Source organism: Balaenoptera acutorostrata, chromosome 15 (genome assembly GCF_949987535.1).
Source record: "Balaenoptera acutorostrata chromosome 15, mBalAcu1.1, whole genome shotgun sequence".
Lineage (NCBI taxonomy): Eukaryota > Metazoa > Chordata > Mammalia > Artiodactyla > Balaenopteridae > Balaenoptera > Balaenoptera acutorostrata.
The window spans coordinates 73,786,802-73,805,387 of NC_080078.1; the positions used below are offsets into that span (position 1 = coordinate 73,786,802).

The window sequence follows — 18,586 nt, forward strand, 5'->3', positions numbered from 1 at the left end:
AAGTGCAACAAACTTTCTGTTAACACGTTAAAATGGCTGGACAAATTTTCACTACATTTGATAGGAATGCTTAGGATGGTCTGAATTAAGTTACATGGCATACATAAAATTCACTTTGGAGCCACCTGGAAAAGAAAGGGGTTCATCCTCCAGCTGACACTGAGGACAGATTTTCTTACCAAACTCTGGAGGGAACTGTGGGCTGGTTGGCCATTAAATACTGGATATGGCATGTATAAAATTCTCTTTGGGGGTTGCTGGGGTAGGAGGGCAGTACAAAGAGATAATATCCATCCAGAACATTTGAAACCGAAGTATGAGATCTACACTGCAAGTGACTGAAACGTGCCATGTGTACTAAAATGCCAGAGATGGAGAAGACGCACAGCAGTTTCAAATACCACACCCCGTCCCCCAACTGAAGCAGCCCCACTCGAAGTCGCTTCTCACATAAGAAACTTCATGTGACATGTCTCAGGGTGAAGAGCACCAGCAGGGGTTTATTTAGTGATGGTTAATGATTCTCTCAAACAATATAGGGCAGGCCAGCTAGTTTATTCATATTGAATCTAAACCTTAGATCTCTGGCTTAACAATAACATAGGAAACCTTTAAAGACACAATAAATCTTGCGTTAAATCAGAGCTGGTTTAAACCAGTCATAAAACTTCTAATACTCTGGGCTGGCAACTACAGCAATGACAAATGTTCAGTCCAGGTACAAAACCACATTTCATCCTCCTTGGCACCCAAATCTTAAACAGATCTGAAAAATGCTGAAAAGTTGTTTTTCAAAGGCTTTCACCATAGACCCACTGCTACCAGTCAAGCAATTGTTTCTTCATCCCCCAGGAACAGTTCTAAATGAGAGGGACTGTTCTTTTGATCGGCTTGCCTTGGTGGGTATTTAAGAACTCAGAGAGTTAAATTTAAAGAATGAAGATTAACTGAGATGCCAAGAAAAGTTTTTATTGCAAGCACAGTGAGCAGGAGATGTCTTCTCACCCAAAGCGGCCGCGAGGTCTGCCGTTAACTAAATCTCTCTGACAACCAACCTTTCACTGGTTAAAGCACAGTAATGAGCTTCTTGCCCTCAGGTGTACATCATTTCTGCCATGTGGGACATTTTCTTGGGAATATACAAGTAATACTCCATGTAGCCTGACAGGTCCTCAATGGTCACGTCATCCACGAAGACTCGAGCTTGCTCAGAACAGGAGCGGGGGGAGCCAGACAGAGTTCTTGTGTGAAGCGACTGAGAGTAGTCCTCAAGCGTGGACCTTCGCTCTGGGGCTAAGGGAGGGACGTTCTGCAGGCCTGAAAAGGAATATACCTCCATATCATGCCACCTCTTACACTGGCACTCCTTGCCTATGCATGCACACGGCTTGCCCTGGTTTAGCCTGGAAACGGATTGAAAGTCAGAGAGATCATTGGCCTTGAGACTTGCTTGGGAGACCTGGGGAGCATCAGAGGAGTCTTCCTCCTTACTCTCTGATGGGAGCCTTGGAACCGAAGTTCTCAAAGGCTCAATAACTGCCCCTGTGTGATGAGTATCGAGAGAAGTTGAGCAATCTCCTGCATTGAACTCTTTAGGGGTTGAAATTCCCAGCCCACTGCTGCCATCAGGGGAGTCCGCCTGGCTTTTGTGCTTGAGCTGGCCGCTGGAAGAAGCAGCTATTGTACTGCAATGTATAAACTTTGGAGGATGAAGGACAGGAGACTTAGAACGCCGACGACGCTGGGTCCTCACTGCTCCTCGTGAAGACTTCCTTGTAGACCTAAGAGGAAAAAAATGCACAGGAAGATGTTGGAATACAGAGGTCTCCTAAAGAGATTCTTTAAGACAGTTGGAAATCTGCCACCTCTCTGGTTTATGAGTCTAAATAAGTTTCCCCCAAAGAGATGTGCCTACCTCTATTTTCAAGCTGCCTAAGTCTCTGTGTCTCAAAAATGTCAACATCTCCTTATTATCAAGGTATAGAAACAGGAGAGGTAAAGGGTAGTTTTAAATCGCATTTCTTGGACGAAACATTTGGCACAGAATACCTGTCTGCCCTGCCCAACCCTCGGCTTGGGAACCTTTGATCAGTGGGACTGGAGAAGCATCCTGCACAGACAACTTAGACTGATGCTGTAAAACCTCAATGCTGTGCTCCATGCCCTGAATGCAGCACAGCAGCTTCAGTACCACTGTGGGGCTAATGCTACAAATAGCCACTCTGCCGTGATTACTCAACAGAAGAGCAGATTTAGAATTCATTTCTATCACTGGGAACAGCTGAAAAACAGATTTAGACTCTCTGAAGTTTTCAGATATTGGGAATTATCAGACATACTATAACGTTTTATAAAATTTTAAATAAATAAGAATTGAGGGAGTTCCCTGGTGCGGCAGTGGTTAAGAATCCGCCTACCAATGCAGGGGACACAGGTTCGAGCCCTGGTCCAGGAAGATCCCACATGCCACGGAGCAGCTAAGCCCGTGCGCCACAACTACTGAAGCCTGCGCCTCTAGAGCCCGTGCTCCACAACAAGAGAAGCCACCGCAATGAGAAGCCCACGCACCACAATGAAGAGTAGGCCCTGCTGGCCGCAACTAGAGAAAGCCTGTGCGCAGCAACAAAGACCCAAGGCAGCCAAAAATAAATAAATAAATAAATAGTAAATAAATTAAAAAAAAAAAAATTGAGCAAAGAGAAAAAAAGAATCAAAATTGCCAAGCAAATTTGAAAACAGAACCAAGTAGAACTTTAAAAACTTTGCAACTGAAATTAAACTAAATAGATGGGCTAAACAGCAGAATACATACAGCTAAGAAAAGAAAATACTGGAGGATAAATCTGAATTATTTATTACAGGGGTCAGCAAACTGCAGTCTGCGAATCAAATCCGGCCCCCTACCTGTTTCTGTACAGCCCATGGACACTGCTCCCATAGGCTAGAACTGTGAGCCATGCAGACACGCCTGAGGTGTCCCCCGCTTCGCCCCTGTTCTTCCCTCCGCTCCCTGTGCCTGTCTTCCTGGCCAGCAGACATGTGCGTTACACCACGGCCTGGGGCCCTCGCTGGCTACCATCTACACGTTGCGGCTCTGCTGTCAGCAACTGCTAGGTACTGAGAGGTAGAATCTCAGTTTGTGCCAGGCTCTCTGGAGGAGAGAGGGCGTGCTGGAATCTGGGTGCCACTGAGGCAGAGAGTAAAACTGACCCTGGCAATGCTCCCTCCCCACCCATCCCACCAGGCTCATCATTTCAGCCTGAGACTGTCTCAGCGACTGAACACAAAGTGTGTCCACCAGCCAGGATGGTGAACATCAAGCAAACAGGGCGGGGCAGGAGTTTTCTCCCTTTTTAAGTACCTACAAAATATCCCTGGATCTCACCTCTTGGCCTCCAAAGCCTAAAATATTTATTTTCTGACCCTTTACCAAAAAAGTTTGCCAACTCTTGACCTATAAGGCAGCACAGAAACTTAGAGATTTGGAAATATGTAAAAGTTAAGAGGTATGTAAGACAGAATAAAAAGTCTGGAGTCTCTGAAAGAAAGAATACAGTGAATGGGAACACAGGTAATTTTTTAAGAGATAATGGCTGAGAAATTTTCTGAATTGATGCAAAAAGAGAATCTACAGATAAAAGGAGCACACACTAAAGGAGGACAACTAACTGGAGAATACCAAAAACAATAGGAATACCTTAACAGCAGCTAAAGAACTAGGCAGATTATTTCCAAAAAAAAAAAATTATTTGAATAAAGATCCTATAAGTAACACATTTTTTAATTTAATGGACATATATAAAACCTAAGAATGATTAAAGGAGAGCCATTCTTCTCAAACACACATAGAACATTTATAAAAATTGACTACAATCCAGGCTATACAGCAAGTCTCAGCAAATTCACAATGAGAAGAAAGGGTCTTCTTTAACCAGTGCATCTTGGGTTCTACATCATAACACTCTTTTCTGGATACTTAGGAAAGCAAATCCAATAGTATGCTAAGGTGTTGGGATAAAAATCATCTGCAATGAGAAGCTCTTACCCATGCCAACTGTCTTTAGATGCACATGTGGTTTTAGGTTTGGTATCATCCACTGCTGTTCTGACTGACGCTCTGACACTTGTGCCTTCTCCAACAGACAGAGAAGCTATGGACCTGAAGACAAGAACAAAGTTTACTGCTTAGAAAACCATGAAAGGAGGAGAACGCATTGCTCTCACCAACCCAAATGCAACTCGTATGAATACCTTTATTATCTTTCTAGTTTGGGTTTCTCAAAAATTGCCCAGCTTGTAGTGTAAATTTTCCTCCAAAACCAAATTTGGAGGATCCCTAAGAGCTCGCAGTTGCAAAATCATAAGCCAAAGAATGATTCTTAAGTATAACCAGCAGTGGGATATAAATAGACTTTTAGGTTGTTTATCTGGGGCAGATCAGGCCTTATGTCCAGGGAGAATGCTAACGACAACGACCACTTACTTTATATGGGCAAACCAGAGCCATGGAAACTGACTTTAGGAGCAAAAACTTTAGGAGACTCAATCTGACTTTAGGAGACTCAATCTAAATGAACACTTTTTCAAACAGTATACAACTTATACAAAAATATTCTAATTTTTACAACCAATAGACTTGAAATATTACTCAGAGTTAAATCTCTGCAGTTTAAAATTACACAAGTAACATGGGTTCCCAGTAAAGAAGATGAAAAAATTTAAAAGAGAGAAAAGAATCATCTATAATCTCACAACCCAGAGGTCACCAACATTAACATTTAACATCAAATTCTTTTGGACCTTTTCAATACACACATACATAAACACATATACAGGGCTCCTACTATACATGCTGTAGTGTTGATAAATATCCTTTAGAAAGAGACAATCTACTAAGTAAAAAGATGTTCACTAAAATATAATTTAAAATAACCTTAAATGTCTAATAATAGAAAATACTGTACTATATAAATTATGGCCAATCTGTACAATGGAATATTAGGAATTTATTAAAAATTAAGTGTGCGAAGAACTTTTAATGACATGGGAGAATGTTTATAACATAATATTATGTTATGCTTGTAACATAAGAGAAAACAGCATGGATAAACACCTGTACATATATTATGATCTCAACTGTGTAAAAAAAGTGAACGCTGTTATTACAGATGCTCTAGATATTAACTGCGGTATTGGTAAATTGTGATTTTTTACTTCCTTTTTTATCCTTTTTTTTGTTTTTGTGATTTACCCATAATAAGCATGTATTATGTTATAGTCTGATGAAAAAGACTATGTTGTTTTATAATAAATATATAAAGATTTGTCCTGATAAGACAAATACCATTAGAAACCAAAACCTGTTGAACAGGATCATGCTAAATTCCTGGCAAGGCTTGGTTACTTTATGAGTCAGTACCTCACATGTTCCATTAGTAAATCAGCAACAATACAAAACAACTAGAATACATACTAGATACACTATACAAGTCTTATTCTGCTTAGTCACAGTAATGACTCACCCCTTGTATTCTTATTTGGTTTTCTCAAATGTTCTCCACTGCTCCTTCTCTTTCTATAATTTTACTCAAAGTACAGCGCATGCTACAAATATATAATATTTGACCATATATTGTACAGGCATTTTGAAAAGTTTTTTTATGTTCCAAGTAATTTTTAGGGGCATGGAACTAGCTTATGTTCCAACTTCTTAAAACACCAGGAAAGAAGTCTGTATATCAAGAGTTATATAAATTTATACACTAAGGGATACATGTACGTGTGCATTTATACATTCCTAGCATTTTCCTGATTAAAAAATATATATTTCTATACCAGAAATCCCAAAGGAATACACTATGAGACTGCAATCTGGAACTATTTGTTTTTCTGCTTTGTTTCTGTTTCCCAAAATAGCTTATAAAGTACTGATCAATTCTAATGGCAAGATGACCATATTGGAAAATCACTAGGAGAAGATATTTATTTGAAGTATCATGGAAGCAAATGTAAGCACCTGTAACAGCTACTGTGCAAATCTATTAGCATAAATTCTCTCCTTTGGTAGGCCAAAAATAGTACTAGCAATAAGCAGACAGCTATAACAACAACTAACAACTATTTAATTTTACATGCACCAGGTACCGAATGCATTTCTTCATGTCGTCTTCAAGGTACCATATAAAAGAATGGTTAAGAGCAGAGGTTCCGGAGATAAACTGTCTGGGTTCAAATCCTGGCTCTACCACTTCTTACCAATGTGACCTTTTGCAAGTGACTTAATTCATCTGTAGCTCCTCTGTAAACTATATAGTATACTCTGTAGTATCTATCTTCTAAGTTGGCAGTAAGGATTAGATGATATGTACAGAGTACTTAAGCCAGTGTCTAGGGCATAGTAAATGAGTAATAAATTTTAGCAATCATTATTTACTCCTTGCTGTGGAGTGTTCAGTTTCCATTCATGAATTGAAATATTCTTATATCCATTAAAACTTTGAGATTTCTTCTGGCCTGGGGCAAAGATGGGGGATGAAAAGAGTCCTGCATAGAACACTTTGCAAAGGGTGAAATATTAACATTCAGACAGCAGCTGGTCTGCAGGTGCTCTAATTAGTTTGGCCAAAGGGTCCAAGATTATTGATCTCAGTGACAGAACCCTAATGAACAGAGGTTTCCATAGTGATAGGGTCAGCAATCAGAGCCCATGAAATCGACAATGCCTGCAGAGATTCCTGTTGAGCCAATTCACTTTTAGTGAAAAATACTGTGATTCCCTAGAGATCTATGAGGAACTCTCTGATGGGACACTGCCTGATGCTTGATTAAAAAGAGGTGGGGGGAGGGGGAAGGGGAACCCTCCTCAAAGTTAAGAAGAACCCCCAGCCTTGGAGTACAAATGAGCACCTACTTTTCAAAATTTAACAGAAGAGTTTCTTTTATAAGTAAAACAATGCTGTACAGAATTTGGTAAAATGTCACACTATTAATATTGACACCTTCTACAAATAAAAAGAAATTTTAGAAGAGAAAGAGCTCCCCTGAGGAAATGTCTATTTAAATCTAGTAAACAATTCCCCAATAATATATTCCATATTTAATTACCCTGATGCATCCACTCTTAATTTCTTGAAAGCAGTTTGTAGACTCTCCTCCTCTCCATCCTTGGCTTCAGATTTCATTGTGAAAGTTTTTACACTACTATGAATGTTCCCGTTAATACTAAAAAGAAAATAAAAATAAAATGAACAAAGTGAAAAAAAGTGAGTTCAAACATATACTTTTGTTAAAATCTATATTCCTGATACTACCATTGCTTGTTAGGGGGAGAAAAAGCAAATTTCTACTTCTAAAAAGAAGTTTTGGGCTTCCCTGGTGGCGCAGTGGTTGAGAATCTGCCTGCCAATGCAGGGGACACGGGTTCGAGCCCTGGTCTGGGAAGATCCCACATGCCACGGAGCAACTGGGCCCGTGAGCCACAATTACTGAGCCTGCGCGTCTGGAGCCTGTGCTCCGCAACAAGAGAGGCCGCGATGGTGAGAGGCCCGCGCACCGCGATGAAGAGTGGTCCCCACTTGCCGCAACTAGAGAAAGCCCTCGCACAGAAACGAAGACTCAACACAGTCATAAATAAATAAATAAATAAATAAATAAATAATTAAAAAAAAAAAAAAAAGAATTCAGCTAGCTTTCACCTCAACTTCTTAAGACAAAAAGTTTAAATACACTCCCCATATGTATTTTGCTGGTTTACTTAACCAGTACATCAATTTGAGGAAACATTATCAGTTCCACATTTCACTGGTTCCTAACTCTTCGCGATTCAGAGGAGGATCCTCTCCCAGATACACAATAATGTTCTATATACTTGGGGAGAGGGGTGAGCAAAGATCACATATCCTATTATTTTTGAAGCTCCACAGCATCTAAAAGGGTGCTTCTGTAGTCTATAAACAAATTCTTCCTGCTGAAGAATACGGGGATACAAGGGAGATACAAGGGAGAACCTGACACCAGGACTGTGAACCCTATTCCTGTAAGGACTGGAATCTCATTCCTGCCCTAACACTGTGCTAAGATGCTCTGCACCCAAACACGGAACTTTTAATTATACAGTGTTAACATTACTGCAGGTGACCTCTAGATCTTAATACAAACTTAGCTAACATTCTTGTTGACACACTAAAAGATCCATCAGTTAAAAACCAAAACAGACCAAAATAAAACTGGCTACAGACTAAAACTTTAGGAATGAAGTTCCAACTAAACTATTCTCAGACTTCCAGCATTTTGATTACTCACCTTTTCCCTCAGTTATATTAACCCAGGGCAAAGGTGACTCTTAGGCATGACCGTAAGAGCTAAATCAGAGCATGTTTGTAATTACAAAAAAGCTTATTACGCTCCTCCCTCTTCCCAGCTTCCCATTCACTCAAATCAAGAGCTGTACAACTAACTCCGGGAAACACGTACCTGATTTGCCCTTCTTCATTAATATTAAATTTGTGGGAGGCGTTCTTGCAGTTTTTACTGCTCTAACTTCTTGAAATTGAACAATCCCCCAAAGATCAAACTTCTACTTTGTTTTAAGTCAAATCACAAGGGGCCTCGGATTTTCCCTAACCTTTCAAAAAACACAAAATTCTTTTAAGTTCCTCCATCAAAAGGGCAAATTCCTGATTTTCTCTGACTTTCAGCGAAGAGTATGTCTCACAATCTTATTTACATCTTGCAGTTTTAACCAAAACCTCTTTGAACCTCAAGCCTAGGTCCAAATTGCCAGGACCCTGAAAAGACCTGAGAACGATCAATAAAGGATCTGCGCGTAAGCCTGTCATCATAATGTTAAAGATTTAGAAAATTTCCCTGCCCACCCAGAAGCGTGGAATCCGGGAAAGAAAATCGCGTCCATCAACTCTGGAAGATGCAAACAAGACTAAGTTGCAACAATCGGCCCCCGAGACAAAACACGTTCACGCTTCTCTCTACTGACTCAACCCCTACACTCTCGGTGCAAGAGCACCATGTTAACTCTTTTTACCCAGAAACTGGATCGGTCGTGGTTAAACATGGGGGGAAAGGTCGGGACCTGGGGCGTTCGGAGAAAGGGGAGCTGTCCAGGGCCCTAGCTGTGCCCGCCCGGGGTCTCCCGCTGGAAAGCTGCCCCTTGAGGATACTCCCCGGGCCAGAATGAGAGACTTGGGTCAGGCCAATAGGCAAGGGATGCAGGAGGAGGCGGGGGCAGAGCCGAAGAGGCACACAACGAGACTGGGGCTCAGGAACGAGCGGGAAAGAGCGGGAAGGGGCAAAGGGCGGCCGAAAAAGGCGAAAAGGGGAAGCTACGGACGAGCGGGAGAGGGCGGAGGCGAGGGACGGGGCGGGGGCAGCAGAGGCGGGAAGGGGCGAGAGAGCGGAGCTCGGGCAGGGCCAGGCCGCAGCAGCGGAGGGGGCGCGGAGAAGCGCAGGCCCTGCCCAGCCCAGGCAGCCAGCGCTGGGGGAACGACGCGACGCGAGGCAGGAGCGCCCAGAGGAAGCCGCCCGCGGCCAGACCGGGCCTGGAGGCCGAGACGCGGGGCCGCGGCGCCTCCCAGTCACGTCTGGGCACGCACCTCCTCGCAGCAGGGGCGCTCCGGTGAGCCAGTCCGGTCACTTCAGATCGTCTCTCCCCGATTGCGGCGCCTGACTGACCCGGATATAAATCCGCGGAGGGGGCGACCCGCGCCTCCGGAGTCGCACTGCGCCTGCGTCACTCAGACACGCGCCCCGCCCCCTGTTCGTGCTCCTCCCACCCCAGTGACTAGGCAACGCGGCAGGCCGTAGTTGCGCAGGCGCGGGGCGGTGGCCGCGCCTCTCAAACGCCTGACGCCCGCCCCTCGCGAAGCACGTGCGCCTGACGTTATTTCCTGTTATTCTCTTAACTCGCCCCTCCCTCCGCAAAGGGTTCGCTATGGAACGGATTTTGGGGTGTGCCTCCTTCCTCCTCTCGGTCAGGTGAGTGGGTGGGCGTTGACCTTCGCTGCCGAGCTGCCTCCACTTCCCCGGGTCTCCCTGTGCTTGGTGCTCCACCTGGAGTCAGCGAGGCTGCGGAATTCCGCGGGGTGAGGCCAGGGTGGGGGGATTTTCACAGCGACGGAGCCCGTCTGAGCGCTTGGCCCAAGCCTCCTCGATGCTCGAATCTGGACGGCCTGCGACATCTCCAGGGCTCCGACACCAACCCAGGACTCCCGGGGATCTTCCAGGGCTGCAGAGACGCAAGGAAGTATCGGACACGGTCAGGACCGTGAACGTGACGCCGGAATTGGAACTGAAATGCCTTCGCTTTAATACGCCTGTTGTTTGACTTGAGGCAACTGCATTTCCCCCTCTGGGCCTCAGTTTCTCCATTCCGTTAAGTGAGGACCTTGGACTGTTTCAGCGAATATCGTTTTTTTCAGGCGTGGACTCCTTTGAGAATCCGGTGAGAACTGTAGAACACCTCGACAGAGAAACGCACATGCGTACTAAATTTTGCAAAAAGTTTTGGACAGTTCACCTAAGTAGGTTATTTTTAGGGATCTTTTCCATTTGTATGACTCTGACGGTTGCTCAGATGGCGGGCAGAGAAGGGGTGGGCTGAGCAACAAGCTGCCACTCCCTCCAACACCAAGACTGGTTCTGCTGCGCTAGCTGTGCCCCTCCTCACTCACCACGCCCCAGCTCCACGTCTGCACTTCTCCGAGCTTTATAGGAAAAGATGGCTTTCCTCAGTAGAATGGGCTAGAGTTGGTTACGGCCCAACCTTTGTGTGAGGTTGTCACCTGAACCAAAACTTGACCCTCCCACTCCCCAATACCTTAGCTGTAATCACCTAACTAGATAGGCTGCTGAAAATAGCTTAGTATATTCAACTTAACTACAGCCAGATCTTGGAATGCCTGGGAATGGAATCTACAGGTCATTGGATAAGGTTGTTAAAGCATGTCGTGGTCCCTGGGTAAAACATTTTAAATCCTTCTTGTTCATAGGAGAGGCTCAGTAACTGACAAGGGATGAAAAAAACCTATTGGGACTTCCCTGGTGGCACAGTGGTTAAGAATCCGCCTGCCAATGCAGGGAACACGGGTTCGAGCCCTGGTCCGGGAAGATCCCACATGCCGCGGAGCAGCTAAGCCCATGGGCCACAACTACTGAGCCTGCGCTCTAGAGCCCGCGAGCCACAACCGCTGAAGCCTGCAGTGCCTAGAGCCTGTGCTCCGCAGCAAGAGGAGCCACTGCAACGCAGAGTAGCCCCTGCTTGCTGATAGAGAAAGCCTGCGTGCAACAATGAAGACTGAACACAGCCAAAAGTAAATAAAATAAATAAATTTATTTTTAAAAAAAAGAAAACGTCCTGTTAATTGTGAAGTTCCAACATCAAACCTAACGATGCTAATAACGACTACCCTGTACTATGCAGCAGCCATGCACATGTTCGCACATTTAATATTCCTGTGATTTTACACATTTTACAGATGAGGATGACTGGGACCCAGATATTAGATATCTTGTTCTAGTTCCCGTTCTATGTCACACAGTACTACGAAGTGACTGAGTCAGGATTTAAACAGTCTCAAAAGCCTGGTCACCCACTGCTGCCCATCTCTCAACATCTCTTATAAAAGAATAAGCAACAGGAAAGTATTGGGATTTCCCTGGTGGTCTAGTGGTTAGGATTTGGTACCTTCAGTGCCGTGGCCGGGGTTCAATCCTAGGTCAGGGAACTGAGATCCCACAAGCTGTGTGGTGTGCCAAAAGAAAAGGGAAAATATGATGCATTTTTTCCATCAGAAGATGCCAAGGGAATTTCATCAAGACCAAATACATGTTTTTAAGCTGTCATTTGAAAATATTCCTTCGGGTAAAACCACACATCCTTGAGGGCAAGGACTGTATCTAGATCAGTTGAATTCCCAAAGCCTAACACAGTTCCTGGTTAGTTAGTTCCTAGCTACGTACAGTTTTGGTGAATTCTTCATTTTACCTTATTTCCACCCATACGGCGTTAAAATCCTGAAAACTAAAACGTCTTAAAATGCTTTGTTTTAGGTAAGTATGTCTCCATCATAAAGTTGGGTGCTTTCTGAGGATGTGGCTCATTGATCTGGGAGTATTTGGAAGGCGAGAACCTCTTGGGAATAAAGTCTGTTAACTCACGCTACCTGATGTGGCCGGAAATTTCAAGTCATTAGATATAGGCCTGATCACTGTGTGGTACCTCTTGACAATGAGAGAGAGAAGCCACAAAACGTGACCTGAGGGAACAAAAAACCCGATCTGCGCTCCTACATCAGCGACACAGGATTTTTCCAGCCAAAGAAAAAGCCCTGAACTTATGTGGAGACTATATTCAGGAAACTGTCTTGGTATTAACTTAATGCACATAGTAATGCCATCTAACCAGAAAGCTATGGTAGCTGTAAAATTCCTTTAACAGTATACTTCCTTCTTGTTACATGAACCTTATAAGTGATTGAACAGAGGAAACCTAGTTCCATCAAATTATACTGCAAAAGCAATCAATTTATATAGGAAGGTAACTTTTGATTTTAAAAAATAACTTTGGGGAAGGTAAGTTCAAAGCCTTAAAAAAAATTTTTTTCCCCCAATGATATGGCTGCCATCCTACAAGTTGGTAATCTGGAAGATAGCCTTTTCTTATGTTTTAAGCCTCAAATAAATTAATTTATTGCTTACCTTGATATTTTTAAAATGACTTTGGAGTGGAAGATGGTGATGATGATGATCCTTTGTGTCGATTTAGAAGGTTTGTCTCGTTGAATTTTCAGAACCAACTCGTAAAACAGGTGCTTTTATTATGTCCATTTTACAACTGAGGAAACTAAACTCAGAACAGTTAGGTAACTTGCCCAAGGTTACACAGCTTGTAAATGGCAGAACTGGGATTCAAATCTAGACGTCTTGACTCTACACCCACCTTCCTGATCACTGAGTTACACCACTTTTCTTATCCTCAACCCCGCTACCACTTTCACACCCTGACTAGATCAAGGATACCCGCTTCTACCTGGGATATACTGTTGGACTTGAGGAAATTGGCTGCCCAGGGTTTGGAACTGTGATCCAGCTAGATGTGCCTTGCCTGCTCATTCCAATTCCCCAGAGGGGCCTTCCCAGGCCACCCTAGTAGCCCCCTTCATGCTGCATCCCTTTACTTGGCTTTATTTTTCATTATAGCACTTATCACTATTTGACAATGTATATTTATTATCACTTCCCTCACTAGAATAGAAGCTACCTGAGAACAGAGACCTCGTCTCTTTTGTTTATCACTACTTTTTTCATTGAATCTAAGGTGCACATTTTCCCACAATTCAGGACTCCGAAAATCTGGATGCATCTTCTGATCGACTGTCCTAATTTAATTGGTAGCATTTATTATACCTATAGTAAATGGTGAGTCTTTAAAATGGTAACGTCTTAGAGTGGTTGGCAATACAGTCTATCCCCAGGGCCAGAAGTCTGGCACCAAGCTGGCACTTGGTAATTACTTGTTGAATAAAAGCATTGAGTGTTCACTATGTGTGAGAAACTATTTAAATATTTTTGATCCCCACAATTATCCTGTTACAAAACACTTCCTGCTGCCAAAGCAGTGTGGTAGTGGGAATTCCACGTGTGTTGATCATGTTGGAAGATGGCAAGTAAAGAGAGCTGTGTCCTAGTCGGCTCTGCTCTGCTGTGGGACCACGGTGCCTTTCGTGTCCTCAGTTCCCTCTTGTTCTTTGCACAACTTTGCTGAGTACCTGCAGCTTACCCAGTGCTGCGCAGAAGTCCTTGAGAAGCTCACGGGCTAGTTGGGACCCCCAGCGGAAACAGAGGCACAGGACGCCAATGTGGGCACCCAGAAGGGTTGCCTAGCTGGCCTGGAGGTGCAGCGGGTGTCTCCTAGAAGGCTTCCTGGAGGAGGTGCTGTAACTGGGTTTGGAATGTCAGGTATTGACCCGGGAAGTGGGAAGGCATGGGATGAGACCGGAGAGAGAGTCCAAGCCCACTCAAGGAGAGAATCGTGTTAAGGAGCTGGGATTGTGTCCTTAAGCAAAATGGTGATGTGCCCGTGGGCAGTTTATTTCACGCTGGAAGCCTCTTAGAAAGTAGATGGGGAGGGAGGCCAGCTAGAAGACACTCGAAATGATCTGAGTGAAGACCAGAACTGAAACAATGGCTGGAGGGCAATAGGAGGCCACAGAGTCTAAAGAGATTAGCGGGACTTGCCAGGGCCTGCTGGTCCGAGAGCTGTCCAGCCTGAGTGAATGAGTGGCCAATAGGTGGCACTATTTACTGAGGAGGGAAATCCAGGAGAATACAGATTTGGGCACTGGGTAGAGAGTTTATTTTTAGACATAAGGAGTTTGAAATGCAGATGAAAGTGGGAATCACGTCACAGGATTTATCTTAAGAATCGTGGGAGCTATGGAAGAGAAGAGAAATGACTGAATTTACTCTAGAAAGATAACTCTGGTTTCAGCATGGATGGCACAGTGGTCTGAAAGCACATGGCCATAGGAATGGAAAGCAAGTTAACAGATTGAAAGTTGTATAGACAGGCTTTGATAAGAGATTGGATATGAACAGAAGGGGCAGGGAGAGAAAGTCGATGAGGACAATTCGCTTTCTAGTTTAGCAACCGAATGGGTATTGTTGCCTATTTCTAATGTAACATTGAATCCAGTTGACAGGGAAGAGATGAAGAACCACATTTAAATGGAGGATCATAATAAAAGCTAATACTTTTATAGCTTTTCCTCTGTGTCAGAAAACTCATTCTATTTCTCACAAGGGTCCTATAAGATTATCCTTATCATCTTCGGTTTCCAGATGAGGAGACTGAAGCCAAGAGAAGTTAAGTTAACTTGCGTGAGGTCACTCAGCTGGTTAGCGATGGATCTGGAATTTGAACCAAGGCACTCAGTCTGGAGTCTGCTCTCACACGGGCTGTGCCTTCCTGTGACGTAGTACCTCTAAATGATGAGCTCAGTTTAGACACTTTGACCTTGAGAGATCTGCTGGGCAGCCACGAGGAGGTAGCCAAGGAACGGGAAGAGATATGGGTCCGAAGTTCAAGTGAGAGATTCGGACTGGAAAGAGATTGTGGAGTCAGCACACAGGTGGCCGATGAAGCCACAGGGGAGGGCACGGGCCCCCACAGAGAGGTGAGAAGTACCATGAGGAAGGAAACAAGGGGAACCCTGGGAAGCGAGCAGTAAGCGTTCCAGTTGTGGGGAAGGTATCTTCCCTTCTGCACATGAATAAATTGGCATCAGGTTTACAGGTCACCAGCCAAAATTTATTGAGTTCGTTCAGCTTTGGGTACCCTGGCACAGCAGACTTCTTGGACCTGTAACCCTAAGGACCTACCCTGGACGGTGGTAGGTCTTTTTTTCGCCCTTCACCACAACTGAAGGGCCTCTAGCTCCTCCGTCTACCACCTGTCAGCGTTGTCAGCCCAGGGGCCCTCCCCATCTCCAGGACTCCAGAAATAATGTCATTTGGGACTCCAGGTACCTCCTCAAGTTATTTTTAGCCTTTTACCCATACATTTCTTGTGTCTCCAGCTTGATTCTAAGCTTCTAGAGGGCAAGAAGCACATTTCCCCCCAACTTTCCCCTATTCTCCCCCTGAGCCCCATTCACCCTGGGTATGTAGGTTAAATGTCCCTACGCTGTGTGCTCCCATAGCACCTCACGCTTCCTCCATCATAGGCAGGGCTGCATCTTGTGTCCCTGGTACCCGGCACAGGGTCTGCCACAGAATCTACTGAATGAGAGAATCCGTCAGTCAATCAATCATCTTGCTCAATAAAATTAGAGTTGCCCACTGGCTTTTGAGACCTCTAACTGGGGGCTGTTGGCTCCTTTGACAGCGGATTTTAGCAGCACCCGTCACAACAGTCTCGTTTGGGGAGGAATAAGCGAGAGGTGGGGAAGTGGAGATTAACTGTGTTTTCCTGTCATTCTACTCATAGCCCCCGAAGCTATTATGATAGCCCCCAAAGCTCACTTAACAAAAGGGAATGCTGATAGTTGATAGTTGCCTTCCTCAAATATTGGCTCACAGAAAGGGGAGGGAATGGGAACTTCGGGATGCCTTGATAAGTGACCTCACTCTGTCCCTCTAGGCACTGGTTCTGGTTAAATCTGCAGCAGCTTGAGTCCCAGGACTCAATCCTCAGGGCCTGGAGAGGGGATGGGAGGCTTTTCCTGGTAACTATTGATCACCAGCAGGGGAAGCGCTAGGATCGCAGATTCTCTTCCTTAAGTGTGATAAAACAGAGTAGAGTGGGTTTTCAAAACTGTTGAAGACTGAGAGTTATGAATCACTTGCCTTCTAGCTCAAATTTTCATTCAACTTTGCAATTTAAACTGTATGATGACATCAGGAAGGTATTAAGGCCAAGAAATAGAACCAACCAGTAAAGCTACAGAAGAAAAGAATCTGTAAATGGTGAGGACAGGAAGGGATTATTGAGAAGAGCTACTGGGGTGCTGGTAATACTGTTTCTTGATCTGATGTTGGTTATAGGAATGTGTTCAGTTTGTGAAAATTCATCAAGCTATAACACATAGGTACATTTTTCTGTATATGTATTAAATTTCAATAAAATGTTATAAAAACTAAAAAAAAAACCTCTATGTATAACACAAGATATGTATTGGATTAGGGTGACTGTTCTTTTTACCCCATAAATCTTAACCTGATCGGAGTCACAAGACCCTCTGAAAAAGACCCAAGGTTAAGAACTTTTGCAGCAGCAAAATAGAGAAAAGGAGCTAAGCACATGAACAGATAGTTCACCGAAAAAAGAAATACAACTGACTCTCAAACATATGAAAAGATGCTTACTTTCAGTCTTCAAAAAATGAATGCTTGTTAAAAGTGCACAGAGATACCAATTGTAACCTATCTGGCTGGCAACAATTCCAAAGTCTGACAGCACATTCGGTGGGGTTGGAAGTAGGGGGTGGGCAGTAGGCAACAGGCTCTCTCAGATATTACTGGAGGGATTGTGAAATGACAAGTCTAGGAATCCACCCTGTAGATGACATTTGTACATCTATGCAATGACTTATGTAAAAGGTTAGCCATTGCAGCATTGGTTGTAAGAGCAAAAAGATTGGAAACAACCCAGGTGTCCATCTGTACAGGACCGGGCATAGAAACCGTGGTGCAGCCCCATGCAGAAGTACTAGGTAGCTGGAAACAGAGGAAGCTCTTTGTGGACTGAGGAAAGCTCTCCAAGATACAGTAAGTAAACAACAAACAAAAAACCAAGATATGAGCTAAGAATATATATTTGTATTACTTGTGTCTGAATAAAGAAACACTGAAAAGGTATACAGGACAGCAAGAGAAGCAGGTCAGAGAATGGGGGGGGAGCCAGACTTTGTACCGTGGACCTTGGGTTCTGATTTTTGAATCCTGAAGTATCTTACCTTCGCCAGACAACAGCCGCGGCAGATTTAAAGAGCCCTGTTCTGAAGCTGTTGAGCTAAGCTTCTAGGCTCTCATACTTATTATATCTGCCAACAGCACAATGGCTGGGTATGGTTTTTTAAATTTGAATGAAGCTGTGTCTTGATGAGAGTCTTCAACTTATTCTCCATTTGAGCTGCTGTGTCACGGTTTCCTGGCTCAGCCTCAACTCCCAGGAATTCTTTCCTTGCCCTGCCTGTGCTCCAAGCCAGTCTGCCGCCCGCTCAAGGGTTGACCTGTACCTATAATTCATGAGCATCTTATTCTGCCTGAGGGAAAAGGAAAAGCTTTCACCAAAAGAGTGCTCCTGTGCCCTCAGATGCCATCTGAGATCTTGGTCTTCGTCCTCTCGCCTTTGCCTGTCTCTACCACCATTCTTTTCCCTTCGCACCTCCTTAAAGTGTCTTCCCTCCAAGACCAGCCCCCACTGTAACGTCACTTTGGTTCCTGTCTCTTGCACCTTCTCTGGAAACTCACACCATTTTTTCTGTACATGAGCACATACATTATGTCTTCTCCTGTATTTAAAAAAACAATAACAAAACAAACCAAAAAACCCCACAAAACCCAAACCCACGAAGCCCCTTTCTACCTGGATTCCCCCTGAGTTCCCGTCCTTTTTCTCCCCATTAGACCATAGTCAGTGTCTCTCCTTTGATTCTCATTGTTCAATCTGCTGCAACCAGACTTCCATCCTCACTGAAACGCTTCTGGCCAAGGGCAGGAGTGACTTCCTTGCTGCTGAATCCAACGGCCCCTTTCTCAGCCCTTATGTTGCTCGAGTTCTGAGCACTGTCTGACGCTGGTCGTGGCCTCCTCCTTAATTCACTCCCCTTCCAGCTTCTGTGGTCCCTGCGCCCAGGGCCGTCCTCGCCGCCTGTCCTGCTCCGTCTCCTCCCCAGGCTGCTCTTCTGCTCATCTGCGGTCCTCAGGCCTCGCCGCACCACGCTTCTCACCTCATTCACTCCCTGGATGAGCCTGTGTCAGAGAATAGAGACATCCACTCTGACTTGCTTGCGTGGAAAAGGAATTTACTGGAAGGATATCAGAAAGCTCACTCAGCAAAAGGGAATGCTGA

At 44.3% G+C, this 18,586-nt stretch overlaps 1 protein-coding gene and 1 long non-coding RNA gene across 3 annotated transcripts; one reads left to right on the top strand and one right to left on the bottom strand.

Moving 5' to 3' along the window:
* Window positions 1-474: 474 nt before the first annotated feature.
* On the bottom strand, window positions 475-9,735 carry OSER1 (oxidative stress responsive serine rich 1). Its single transcript, XM_007193099.2, has 4 exons — window positions 9,609-9,735; window positions 7,105-7,221; window positions 4,046-4,159; window positions 475-1,781 (listed from the first exon to the last, which is right to left on the bottom strand). Exons 2-4 carry the CDS (start codon window positions 7,179-7,181, stop codon window positions 1,094-1,096), a joined length of 879 nt encoding a protein of 292 aa, XP_007193161.2. The 5' UTR covers window positions 7,182-7,221; window positions 9,609-9,735; the 3' UTR covers window positions 475-1,093.
* On the top strand, window positions 9,399-11,364 carry LOC114239251 (uncharacterized). Of its 2 annotated transcripts, XR_003624437.2 has the most exons (3): window positions 9,491-9,990; window positions 10,239-10,456; window positions 11,004-11,364. It is a non-coding gene; the product is annotated as an uncharacterized LOC114239251 (long non-coding RNA). The 2 variants fall into 2 exon arrangements; XR_009005513.1 differs by having other exon boundaries at window positions 9,399-10,456.
* The last annotated feature ends 7,222 nt before the right edge of the window (window positions 11,365-18,586 follow it).

Excerpts from the sequence above, each read along its gene's own strand:
- OSER1 (XM_007193099.2), bottom strand. The coding sequence starts at position 7,181 with ATGAAATCTGAAGCCAAGGATGGAGAGGAGGAGAGTCTACAAACTGCT. Across the intron at positions 4,160-7,104 it reads TTAAGAGTGGATGCATCAGG|GTCCATAGCTTCTCTGTCTG; the intron begins GTAATTAAATAT and ends TCTTGTCTTCAG. Across the intron at positions 1,782-4,045 it reads TCTAAAGACAGTTGGCATGG|GTCTACAAGGAAGTCTTCAC; the intron begins GTAAGAGCTTCT and ends TTTTCCTCTTAG.